This window comes from Mustela lutreola, chromosome 9, assembly GCF_030435805.1.
Source record: "Mustela lutreola isolate mMusLut2 chromosome 9, mMusLut2.pri, whole genome shotgun sequence".
Lineage (NCBI taxonomy): Eukaryota > Metazoa > Chordata > Mammalia > Carnivora > Mustelidae > Mustela > Mustela lutreola.
In genome coordinates this window covers 21,772,642-21,785,178 of record NC_081298.1, presented here as the reverse complement: position 1 = coordinate 21,785,178, position 12,537 = coordinate 21,772,642, and the positions used below count along the sequence as shown (strand labels likewise).

The following is a 12,537-nucleotide window of genomic DNA, read 5'->3' as shown; positions in this document are numbered from 1 at the left end:
TCTACACATTTAATGCAATTCCTATCAAAGTACCATCCATCTTTTTCAAAGAAATGGAACAAATAATGCTAAAATTTATATGGAACCAGAAAAGACCTCGAATAGCCAAAGGGATATTGAAAAAGAAAGCCAACGTTGGTGGCATCACAATTCCGGACTTCAAGCTCTATTACAAAGCTGTCATCATCAAGACAGCATGGTACTGGCACAAAAACAGACACATAGATCAATGGAACAGAATAGAGAGCCCAGAAATAGACCCTCAAATCTATGGTCAACTAATCTTCGACAAAGCAGGAAAGAATGTCCAATGGAAAAAAGACAGCCTTTTCAATAAATGGTGCTGGGAAAATTGGACAGCCACATGCAGAAAAATGAAATTGGACCATTTCCTTACACCACACACAAAAATAGACTCAAAATGGATGAAGGATCTCAATGTACGAAAGGAATCCATCAAAATCCTTGAGGAGAACACGGGCAGCAACCTCTTCGACCTCTGCCGCAGCAACATCTTCCTAGGAACGACGCAAAAGGCAAGGGAAGCAAGGGAAAAAATGAACTACTGGGATTTCATCAAGATCAAAAGCTTTTGCACAGCAAAGGAAACAGTTAACAAAATCAAAAGACAACTGACAGAATGGGAGAAGATATTTGCAAACGACATATCAGATAAAGGACTAGTGTCCAGAATCTATAAAGAACTTAGCAAACTCAACACCCAAAGAACAAATAATCCAATCAAGAAATGGGCAGAAGACATGAACAGACATTTCTGCAAAGAAGACATCCAGATGGCGAACAGACACATGAAAAAGTGCTCCATATCACTCGGCATCAGGGAAATACAAATCAAAACCACAATGAGATATCACCTCACACCAGTCAGAATGGCTAAAATCAACAAATCAGGAAATGACAGATGCTGGCGAGGATGCGGAGAAAGGGGAACCCTCCTACACTGTTGGTGGGAATGCAAGCTGGTGCAGCCACTCTGGAAAACAGCATGGAGGTTCCTCAAAATGTTGAAAATAGAACTGCCCTATGACCCAGCAATTGCACTATTGGGTATTTACCCTAAAGATACAAATGTAGTGATCCAAAGGGGCACATGCACCCGAATGTTTATAGCAGCAATGTCCACAATAGCCAAACTATGGAAAGAACCTAGATGTCCATCAACAGATGAATGGATCAAGAAGATGTGGTATATATACACAATGGAATACTATGCAGCCATCAAAAGAAATGAAATCTTGCCATTTGCAACAACATGGATGGAACTAGAGCGTATCATGCTTAGCGAAATAAGTCAAGCAGAGAAAGACAACTATCATATGATCTCCCTGATATGAGGAAGTGGTGATACAACATGGAGGCTTAAGTGGGTAGAAGAAGAATAAATGAAACAAGATGGGATTGGGAGGGAGACAAACCATAAGTGACTCTTAATCTCACGAAACAAACTGAGGGTTGCCGGGGGGAGGGGGTTTGGGAGAAGGGGGTGGGATTATGGACATTGGGGAGGGTATGTGATTTGGTGAGTGCTGTGAAGTGTGTAAACCTGGTGATTCACAGACCTGTACCCCTGGGGATAAAAATATATGTTTATAAAAAATAAAAAAAAAAAATAAAAAAAATAAAAGTTCAACTTTAAAGTGACTCCATATAAAGGACAAGTTAACATTTTATTTATGTCTATGAATCTTAAGAATTTTGATTAAAGAAAAAAAATCTTTACTTAAAAGCATAAATTTATTAAAAAAAAAAAAAAAAAAAAAAGGGCAACAGAAAAACCTTATTCCCAAGCGCTCTGAAATTCCTCTGGCGTCCAGAATCACTATGGGAATATAGATATTGAATTAGTGGTCATTACATAAATGTATTCTATCCATGAAGTAACGGTACCTATCTACTTCTTTAATTTCCTACAGCACCCAGACAATAGTTTGTATATATATTAAAGTAACGTGAACAGATTGAGTTCATGAAATTAGTTTGAAGACAAACAGAATCTCCCAAGTAGTGGATTGTGGAAGTTGATCACAAAGCACCAGACAGTTATAGTTTAGGAATAAAATTCAAGTGTTTGTGTTCCAATATGTGGTTCCACCATCAAATATAAATGAAGAAGGTAGTACATACCCAGAAAATTACTCAATAGATTATTAGCCCACCTATCTGACTTATTCAATCATGGGTATATTTTTTATGTCCTTTTATGTCCATATGTTAGTATGGTTTTAGATTGAAAATTTGTAGCATTCATTTAAGTATCTAGTGCTATATACAGAATTTTTAAGATTTCATTTTTAAGTAATGTCTATATCCAACATGGAGCTTGAATTTACAAACCTGAGATCAAGAATCACATGCTTTACTGACTGAACTAGCCAGGTTCAGTAGTAAAGACTGAACCAGTACCAGAATGATACCTTCATTTTTTTTTTTAAAAGAATTTATTTATTTGACAGAGAGAGAGCACAAGTAAGCAGAGCAGCAGCCAGAAGGAGAGAGAGAAGCAGGCTCTCTGCTAGGCAGGGAGCCTGATACAGTGCTCAATCCTAGGACCCTGGAATCATGACCCGAGCTGAAGGCAGCTGCTTGACCAACTGAGCCATCCAGGCGCCCCAGAATGATACCTTTTTTTTTTTTTTTAAAAGATTTTATTTATTTATTTGACAGACAGAGATCACAAGTAGGCAGAGAGGCAGGCAGAGAGAGAGAGAGAGAGGGAAGCAGGCTCCCTGCTGAGCAGAGAGCCCGATGCGGGACTCGATCCCAGGACCCTGAGATCATGACCTGAGCCGAAGGCAGCGGCTTAACCCACTAAGCCACCCAGGCGCCCCAGAATGATACCTTTTTAAAAGAGGTGAGGGAATGGGGGAGCCTGGGTGGCTCAGTGGGTTAAAGCCTCTGCCTTTGGCTTGGGCTCTGGTCTCAGGGTCCTGAGATCGAGCCCTGCGTCAGACTCTCTGCTCAGCGGGGAGCCTGCTTTCTCCTCTCTCTCTGCCTGCTTCTCTGCCTACTTGTGATCTCCATCTGTCAAATGAGTAAATAAAATCTTTAAAAAAAAAAAAGGTGGGATGCCTGGGTGGCTCAGTTGGTTAAGCAGCTGCCTTTGGCTCAGGTCATGATCCCAGCGTCCTGGGATCGAGTCCCACATCGGGCTCCTTGCTCCGCAGGGAGCCTGCTTCTCCCTCTGACTCTGCCTTCCACTCTGTCTGCCTGTGCTCGCTCTCACTCTCTCTCTCTTACAAATAAATAAATAAAATCTTAAAAAAAAAAAAAAAAAAAAAGGTGATGAAAGACATCATCAGTTAATTATCCATAGGTATTCAAACTCCAGATATGCAGACTGAAATCTGAGAATCTGAGTCTCTTTAAAAGATTCTTAGCACGGGGTGCCTGGGTGGCTCAGTGGGTTGAGGCCTCTGCCTTCAGCTCAGGTCCTGATCCCAGGGTCCTGGGATCGAGCCCCGCATCGGGCTGTCTGCTTGGCAGGGAGCCTGCTTCCTCCTCTCTCTCTGCCTGCCTCTCCGTCTACTTGTGATTTCTCTGTCAAATAAATAAATAAAATCTTAAAAAAAAAAAAAAAAAAAAAGATTCTTAGCAATAATAGCAACAGTTTTTTTTTTTTTCCCCCCTGGATTACTAAATATTGATTTTGGGTAACAAGTTAGAGTCCTTTATAGGAGACTGTTTTGGAGGCAGGGATGCTCAGCATGTTTAATTCTTTCTTTTGTTCAAGGAATTCCCCAATTTTGAGTCTTGCTATCTACTAGATAGATCAGCTTCACTGAAGTTAGGGTGAAGGCATAAAACCTGAGGTTTTTGATATATGTTTGTGATTTTGAAACTGGAGTTGAAATACACAGAACTGAGCAAGTGATAAATTCTTATAGCAGGATCATCAGCAATATTCAGCTATTAGGGACAAACACAGTGGCAATGTCCAGAAATGGCACTGCCAGCCATGTAAGTTGTGTCCTTGTTAGATGAATTATTGTGATATGCTTTTTGGCTCTACCCAGTCTCATTTTATTCCTGGACATTTTCCAACTCTGCTTTCTCAAGTCATCCTAAAGACTCTGTCTAAAGACTAGTTAGCTAGTCAGTAGTTGGTATCTGTTTTTTTTATAAACAAGATGCTTGACTAATATATAAATCCATTGTATTTATTGTTATTCCTAGTATGGCTGTTCTAACCTGGAACAAAGCACATCAGAATGTTTGGATACAAATAAACTTATAGCATTATTATTACTTAAGCTAGGAGTATGATTTTTTAAAGTAAAATAAGAAGCAAAGTAAACTTCACAGTTTTCAAAACAATTCTGTTTGTTGGAATTCTGTTGTAAAGAATACATTACGCTAGGGCACCTGGGTGGCTCATCAGTTAAGTGTCTGCCTTCGGCTCAGGTCATGATCCCAGGGTCCTGGGATCGAGCCCCAAGTTGGGATCGGAGCCTAGTGGACAGCATGCTCCGCCCTCTCCTTCTGCCCTCCCCTCACCACTTGTGCTCTCTCGCTATCTCAAATAAATTAAATCTTAAAAAAAAAAAAAAAAAAAAAATCATACTCCAAAAAGCATATGAAACGAAACTCCACATCACTGGCCTTTTGGGAAGTATAAGATAACATTTCATGCCCACTAGAATGGCCTTAAAGAAAAGACATATAATAATAAGTATTGGCAAGGATATGGGTAAAATGGAACCCTCAAACTCTGCTGGTGGGAATGTAAACTTGTGTAGTCACTTTGGAAAACAATCTGACAGTACATCAAAAGATTAAACATAGTGTTCTCATAGGACCCAATAATTCCATTCATACATATATACTCAAAAGAAATGAAAACATGTCTACACAAAAACTTATACACAAATGTTCATAGCAGCATTATTCATAATGGCCAAAAGGTGGAAACAACTCAAGTATCCATCAACTAATAAGCAGATAAACAAAATGTGGTATATATGCAATGGAATATTATTCAGCCATAAAAAGGAATGAAATACTGATAAATGCCAAGGGCTAGGAGGGAGAAGGAAGCTTTTGTTTAATTGTTATGAGGTTTCACTTTGGGAAGCTGAAAAAATTCTGCAAATGGATGGTGGTGATGACTGCACAACAATGTAAATGTATTTAATGCCACTGAACTGTACACTTAAAGTTGGTTAGATGGTAAATTTTATGTATATATATATATATTGTTTAAAGATTCATTTTTAGAGAGAGAGAGAGAGAGAGAGCAGGTAGGGGGAGGGGCAGGAGAAGGAGAGAAGCAAACTTACTGCTGACAGGAGGCCAAATCCCACAACCCAGAGACCATGACCTGAGCCAAAATCAAGAGGCAGACGCCCAACTGACTAACCACCCAGGTGCCCCAATGTTATGTATATTTTATCTCACACACACCCTTTAATAAATGTAGAGTATGGATCGTAAATATGGGGTGTATGTCCCAATAGCAGCATACTACTGAATTTCAATGGTACTCAAAACAAAAAAGAAAATTACTTTGTAAAAATTTAGTATCACCAGTGCTCCAGTTAAAATGTATGAAAAATAATTTTTCATGAAATATTCATTCAGGTTCTATTATAATATGAAAATAATAAATGAATGGATGTCATCTTGATTTAAACCCTAAGTAACTGAAAAACTTAGGGAAAATGTGGAAAAATTACTTCTCAATACTTAAAACAATGAGATGCAGACAACTTCTTTACTAAATTAAAAGTTCAAATTGCACAACAGACACTACTTTTTTTTTTCAAGATTTACTTATTTGAGAGAGAGAGAGAGCAGGAGAGGAGAAGGGTCAGAAGCAGACTCCCTGCCAAGTGGGGAGCCCAACACTGGGCTGGATCCGGGGACTCCAGGATCATGACCTGAATTGAAACGCTGTCGATTAACCAACTGAGCCACTCAGGCACCCTCAAATACTACTTTTTAATATTACACTTAATACATTTTAATATTACACTTTTAAATATTACACTTAATAGTAAAATAAACTTTTATTTGAAACTTTTTAAAAAGACTTTATTTATTTGTCAGAGAGAGAGCCTGAACAAAAAGGGAGAGTGGCAGGCTGAGCAAGCAGAGAGAGAAACAGGTTCCCTGCTGAGAAAAGACCTGGATGCAGTACTCAACCTGACACTAAGAGAGGCACTTAACCGATTGAGCCACCCAGATGTCCCAGTTGAAACTTATTTTTAAGTTGGAAGTTGTTTGTTTTTTTCACAAACTGAAGCTGAATATAAACACAGTTCAAAACAGACATACTAATATTATGGGTAGATACATATGTAATGCAGTATGGATTTGGGATACTCTGCTACCTACTAGGTATAAAACCTTTGAGAAGTAATTTAAGCTCTAGGTGACTAGGTTTCCTTATCTATAAAATGAGATTTATTTCATGGGATTAACTGTGAGGATTAAATGGATAAAGACATACAAACCCTTAGCACATATTAAATGCCTAGCTCACAGGTAAATACTCGAAAAAACCCTGCTAGTATTACATGTACATCTATAATCTGCACTTAATGTATTTTGCAGTATGATTTATTAGCAATATTTGGTATTTTTCCCTATCTATAAAGATCTTAAATAATCATTTAAAATTATACTTAAAATTGAAATTTCATAAACAGTCCAAATTTTAAATCAATGAAAATAATAACATCACTTGTAATTCTTTTTTGTTGGAATGAACATGATGATACTCTATGCTCTTCTAGTTGTTAAGAATCTGACACCTAAAAAAAATTTGTATCACTCTACATTTAAAAAATGGGGGACCTTTGACCCATCCCTACACTTTTAGGAATTTATCTGAAATACATTTCACAATAATCTGTCTGTAATCACAAAGAACTGGATACAATCTAAATGGTCATCAGTAAAGGGTTGGCTAAATATATGAAATATCCTTATATCTTAAGTCCTAAAGTGAGGAAGAGCTACTTATGGTGATATGGAAGAATTACCAGAATATAAAGTAAGAAAAGCAACAACAGGGGCACCTGGGTGGCTCAGTTGTTAAGCACCTGCCTTCAGTTCAGGTCATGATCTTAGGGTTCTGGGATTGAGCTCCGTGTCAGGTTCCTGTCTGTTTCTCCCTCTCCTACTCCCCTGCTTGTGCTCCCTCTTTTGCTGTCTCTCTCTCTGTCAAATAAATAAATAAAATCTTTAAAGGAAAAAAAAAAAAAAAAAGAAAAGCAACAATACTTATATGATCTCATTATGTTTTAAAAAAAACTAAAACACTGAAAAACAGAATTTTTGGATGATTTGAAAGTTTGTGAACCTTTTTAAAAATTTTGGTAGAAGGGGGCGCCTGGGTGGCTCAGTGGGTTGGGCCGCTGCCTTCGGCTCAGGTCATGATCTCGGGGTCCTGGGATTGAGTCCCGCGTTGGGCTCTCTGCTCAGCAGGGAGCCTGCTTCCCTCTTTCTCTCTCTCTCTGCCTGCCTCTCCATCTACTTGTGATTTCTCTCTGTCAAATAAATAAAAAAAAAAAAAAAAAAAAAAATTTTGGTAGAGGTATGTATAATATAAAATTTACTATTTTAACCATGCTTAAGTGTACAGTTAAGTGGTATTAAGTATATTCCCATTGTGTAATCATCACCACCTATTTCCAGAATATTTCATTATTTGAAATTTTTATCATATGCTCCAAATTTTAAGTTACTCTTTTTTTGTTCTGTTTCCCCAACAACCTAGTATTATAAAGATTTTTAAAATTTTATATGGTCAATGATGAGAAGCTCAGATAGAAAAAAGTCAGATTATTTTATACTGCAGTGAAGAGGGAGGTTTTACTCAATTAAAAAAAGTACTTCGGGCGCCTGGGTGGCTCAGTGGGTTAGGCCGCTGCCTTCGGCTCAGGTCATGATCTCAGGGTCCTGGGATCGAGGCCCGCATCGGGCTCTCTGCTCAGCAGGGAGCCTGCTTCCTCCTCTCTCTCTGCCTGCCTCTCTGCCTGCTTGTGATTTCTCTCTGTCAAATAAATAAATAAAATCTTTAAAAAAAAAAATAAATAAAATAAAAAAAATAAAAAAAGTACTTCAACTCCCATCAATCTTAATTATACTTTCATTTTATTTTTATCATAAATGACAAAAATTGAGGTCTACTGAAGTTGTTTTTTTTTTGGTATCTACTGAAGTTTTAAAAATTGTCTTGAATGTATTATTTTTCCACTTATGCAAACTAAAATTTTTCTGAGAAAAAAAAATTTTTTTAATTTAGCATAAACTGAAACTTAATTGCTCTTCCTCGACAGGTCTTTTAAAGTTTGTTTGTCTTCCATGCTGGAAACCCAGGAAAGCAAATGGACAACAACCTCGAATAGTTTTGTCATGGGTGAAAAACCCAGAAACAGAGAACATTACCATCTATCCAAATCTGGATCCTTCCATTTCTTTTGTTTTGTATCAAGCAAATATTTCCATATGGTTAATGCCAGGGCAAGGAAAAGCTATAGCTAAGACCTACTGATTGCTTACTTGTTGCACAGTAAAAAATATTAACTCTACAGTAGAAAAACTATAGGACAACACACTGAGCAGATAATCAAAATTAACACAAGCAAAGCACAAGGATATTGTGCCTCCAGATGTGATACAGCGAGGACACAAAACTATTTATGTGGTTTTCTATCTGGGGTGTATAACCTGTTACTAATCATAAGAAAACATAAGACAAATCCAAAATGAGGAGCAATCTATTAAAAAGGGGTTGGAGTGTTTATGGAGTACATTCTTGCTGTGCAAATATTCCTGATTAAAGGAAACTAAACAGATACAGTAAGGGAATGTAGTACTAATCCTTGATTGGAATATTCTTTTAAAAAATTGCTATCAAGATTATTATTGGATCGGACGCCTGGGTGGCTCAGTTGGTTGGACGACTGCCTTCGGCTCAGGTCATGATCCCGGAGTCCCAGGATCGAGTCCCACATCAGGCTCCCAGCTCCATGGGGAGTCTGCTTCGCTCTCTGACCTTCTCCTCGCTCATGCTCTCTCTCACTGTCTCTCTCTCAAATAAATAGATAAAATCTTTAAAAAAAAAAAAAAGATTATTATTGGATCAACTAATAAAACTAGAATAGAGGTGACAGATTAAATTATTATATCAATGTTAACTCTGCTGAAGTTGGTAACTGTGGTAGTTATCCAAATACACAATGAAGTATTTAGCGGTAAAGGGTTATAATGCATGCTACTTACGTTGAGATGATTGAGGAAAAAATATTTGAGAAAGATCAAATGACAAAGCAAATAGAGAAAAGTGTCAATAAGAGTTGAATTTGGGTCAAGGGTATATGGGTGTTAGGTGCTTTCCTTATTTTGCAGCTTTTCTAAAAGCTTGGAATTGTTTCCAAATCTTAAAAAAATAATGGAAAAATTACAGATTAAAAAAAATCGTATAAATTCCTCTGGCTGAAGTCAGAATTTGAGGAAGAAAGGCAATGGAAGAATATGAGAATTGGAAAAGGATACCTATAGGACAACAAACTTTAAACGGAATAGAGTTGCAGAAATTAAATTCTAAAAGTAAATTTTAGACTTATAAGTGTTTGAAAAATCAAGTGATTTACCTTAGTTTAGCCGAACGCAGTATTCTGGTAAGTGATACACAATTTCCTTCCATGATACCTTTCCCAACAGTGGGAATAATGCTTTTGCGGCATGCAACATACAATGAACATGCCAACCAGTGTATAACTTCTCCCTGGCAGGCAAAAGACAAACAGCAAAATGAATACATTATGTTAAATTGCTTGAGTTCTAAAACCAGAAAGGATTTTAGAACTATCTGGTCTTATTTTCGTTATGTATATAACAGGCCAGAGCAGTGAAGATATTTGCCCAAGGTCACACAAAGCTTAGTTTTACAGAAATGAGTATAAAACTCCTTATTTTCAGTCCTGTGTAAGAGGATATATCAGCATTAATCTAAAAAATAGATCTCTCATCTACACCCCAAATCTGATATTATTTGAAGGAGTGCTCTTAAAATTTTTCAGCCTCAGCATTAGCTTACTTGATTTGAAAACACCAGTCATGGCCTTGATGATGCTCAAGTTCCTTTCCACCACTTCAGATTTATGTCTCCTTTTTTTTTTTTTTTAAAGATTTTATTTATTTATTTGTCAGAGAGATAGAGAGAGTAGAGGCAGGCAGAGTGGCAGGCAGAGGCAGAGGGAGAAGCGGGCGCCCTGTGGAGCAAGGAGCCGATGTGGGACTCGATCCCCATCCCGGGACGCTGGGATCATGACCTGAGCTGAGGGCAGCCACTTAACCAATTGACCCACCCAGGCATTCCTCCTTTTGTTTTTTCTAAGATTTTGTTTATTAATTTGACAGAGAAAGACACAGTGAGAGAGGGAACACAGCAGGGGGAGTGGAAGAAGCAGGCAGGTAGACACTTGGGGCTCAACCCCAGAAACCCCAGGATCATGACCTGAGCCAAAGGCAAATGCCCAACGACTGAGCCACCCAGGTGCCCTTTATGCTTCTTTTTTAACCAGTATGGCAGGGAAAGGAAAGAACAGAGTAGAAAGATGGTAAGCAAGTCACATATAAAAAGTTCTTATCTATCTTGTACAACATAAAAAGACCACCATTTTTGTGAGGTAAAAATCTGGGGAATTATCTACCCAATCTTTAAAACAGTAAGTAAGGGGCACCTGGGTGGCTCAGTGGGTTAAAAAAGTAAGCCTCTCCACTGTAGTAGATACCTCAGTTTACAATGGTATAAAAAGGTGACATTGGGAAATTCAACACTTAATTGTCTGCTTTAGACTTGAGAGATCTCCAAGCTAAAATTACTTCATGACTTTACCACTGAACTACATATGTAATTTAAGGATTAAAAATTAGACACAGATCTTATAGCACAGTTCTGCAGAGCCTCTTTAAGACCAGTCTCTAAAAGAATAAAAACATTGAAAGATTTCTTGTAATAATCCAAAAGGGAGGACAGGAATGGATGGCCAATAGAATTAAAACCCAATGTTAAAAAAACAAAAACAAAAACCAAAAAACCAAAAAGAAAACCCCAGTGTTATACACTAATGTATAGAGAAGTCTTATTTGCTCAAGGTATTAAACGAGGCATGTAAGCCTGTGGCTGAATACTTTTAGAAGTCTTGATTAACAAATTTGGGAGAATAGTATCCAGTATTTCAAACACTGGATACAGGTTACTAGATGAAAACACCACTAAGAGAGAAAACTTAAGTACCAGTATTTTTGCTTTTTCTCCCTAAAAAAAAAAAGTCAACTATATTACTTATTTTAATTCTTTGATGTTAGACTTTAGAAATATAAAGATGGTTTCTGACCTCATGTAATTCCAAATCTAGAGTGAAGAAAAGGAACAAATAATGGTTATCTTTAATTGGTGAGATGTATGCTATAAGAACTGAAGATAAAGTGTGAGAGAATATACAATAGAGTAACAGATTTTGAGGAGGTCAGAGAATTCAGAAGAAGACTTAAAACTCGTAAGTGGTGAATCATCAAAATATAAGGGGTGAGAGGGAAAGGCAAGGGGGGAAATATAAGTGGGGGCTTGTCAGGTATATTGACAGGGATAGGAGCTGGGGAGAGGATTTCTTTCATTTGTTTTTTTTAAAGATTTTATTTATTTATTTATTTATTTGTCAGAGAGGGATAGAGAGAGAGAGAGAGAGAGAGTGAGCACGCACATGCAAGCAGAGTGGCAGACAGAGGTGGAAAGAAAAGCAGGCTCCTTGTCAAGCAAGAAGCCCGATGTGGCACTCAATCCCAGGACCCTGGGATCATGACCTGAGCTGAAGGCAGAGGCTTAACCGACTGAGCCACCCAGGCAATCTCTGGGGAGAGGGTTAGGGAAAAGAGTAGATATGGGGCATCTGGGTGGCTCAGTGGGTTAAATCCTCTGACTTCAGCTCAGGTCATGATTCCAGGATCCTGGGATGGAGCCCAGGATGGGGTTCTCTGCTCGGTGGGGAGCCTGCTTCCCTTCCTCTCTCTCTGCCTACTTGTGATCTCTGTCTGTCAAATAAATAAAATCTTAAAAAAAAAAAGAAAAAAGTAGGGGCGCCTGGGTGGCTCAGTGGGTTGGGCCACTGCCTTCGGCTCAGGTCGTGATCTCAGGGTCCTGGGATTGAGTCCCGCATCGGGCTCTCTGCTCAGCGGGGAGCCTGCTTCCTCCTCTCTCTCTCTGCCTGCCTCTCTGCCTACTTGTGATCTCTCTCTGTCAAATAAATAAATAAAATCTTAAAAAAAAAAAAAAAGTAGATATATGAAAATACGTACTCCAAGAGCCTTTCACCAAAAACAAACAAAAGAAAAAAAAGAGGAAGAAGAAAATAAAAGATTTGGGACAAAATAACAGTCCCCAAATCTTAATTCATACATCTGTGCTTTCTGAATCAAACATTTAAGGTGTCCTGATCAACTTCATCTTGTTCACTTAGCTCTTCAGACTTATTTCTTCAATCTGCCTGTTGTAGGGAGTGAGGGAAA

General features: G+C 38.1%; 1 protein-coding gene across 1 annotated transcript in view; it reads right to left on the bottom strand.

Annotated features, from left to right (window-relative positions):
* Positions 1-12,537, bottom strand: part of RBL1 (RB transcriptional corepressor like 1) — a 78,337-nt gene that overhangs the window by 63,928 nt on the left and 1,872 nt on the right. The window contains exon 2 of the mRNA XM_059133278.1: positions 9,621-9,754. Within this exon, the coding sequence (XP_058989261.1) occupies positions 9,621-9,754 (134 nt within the window). The remainder of the gene's footprint in view (positions 1-9,620; positions 9,755-12,537) is intronic.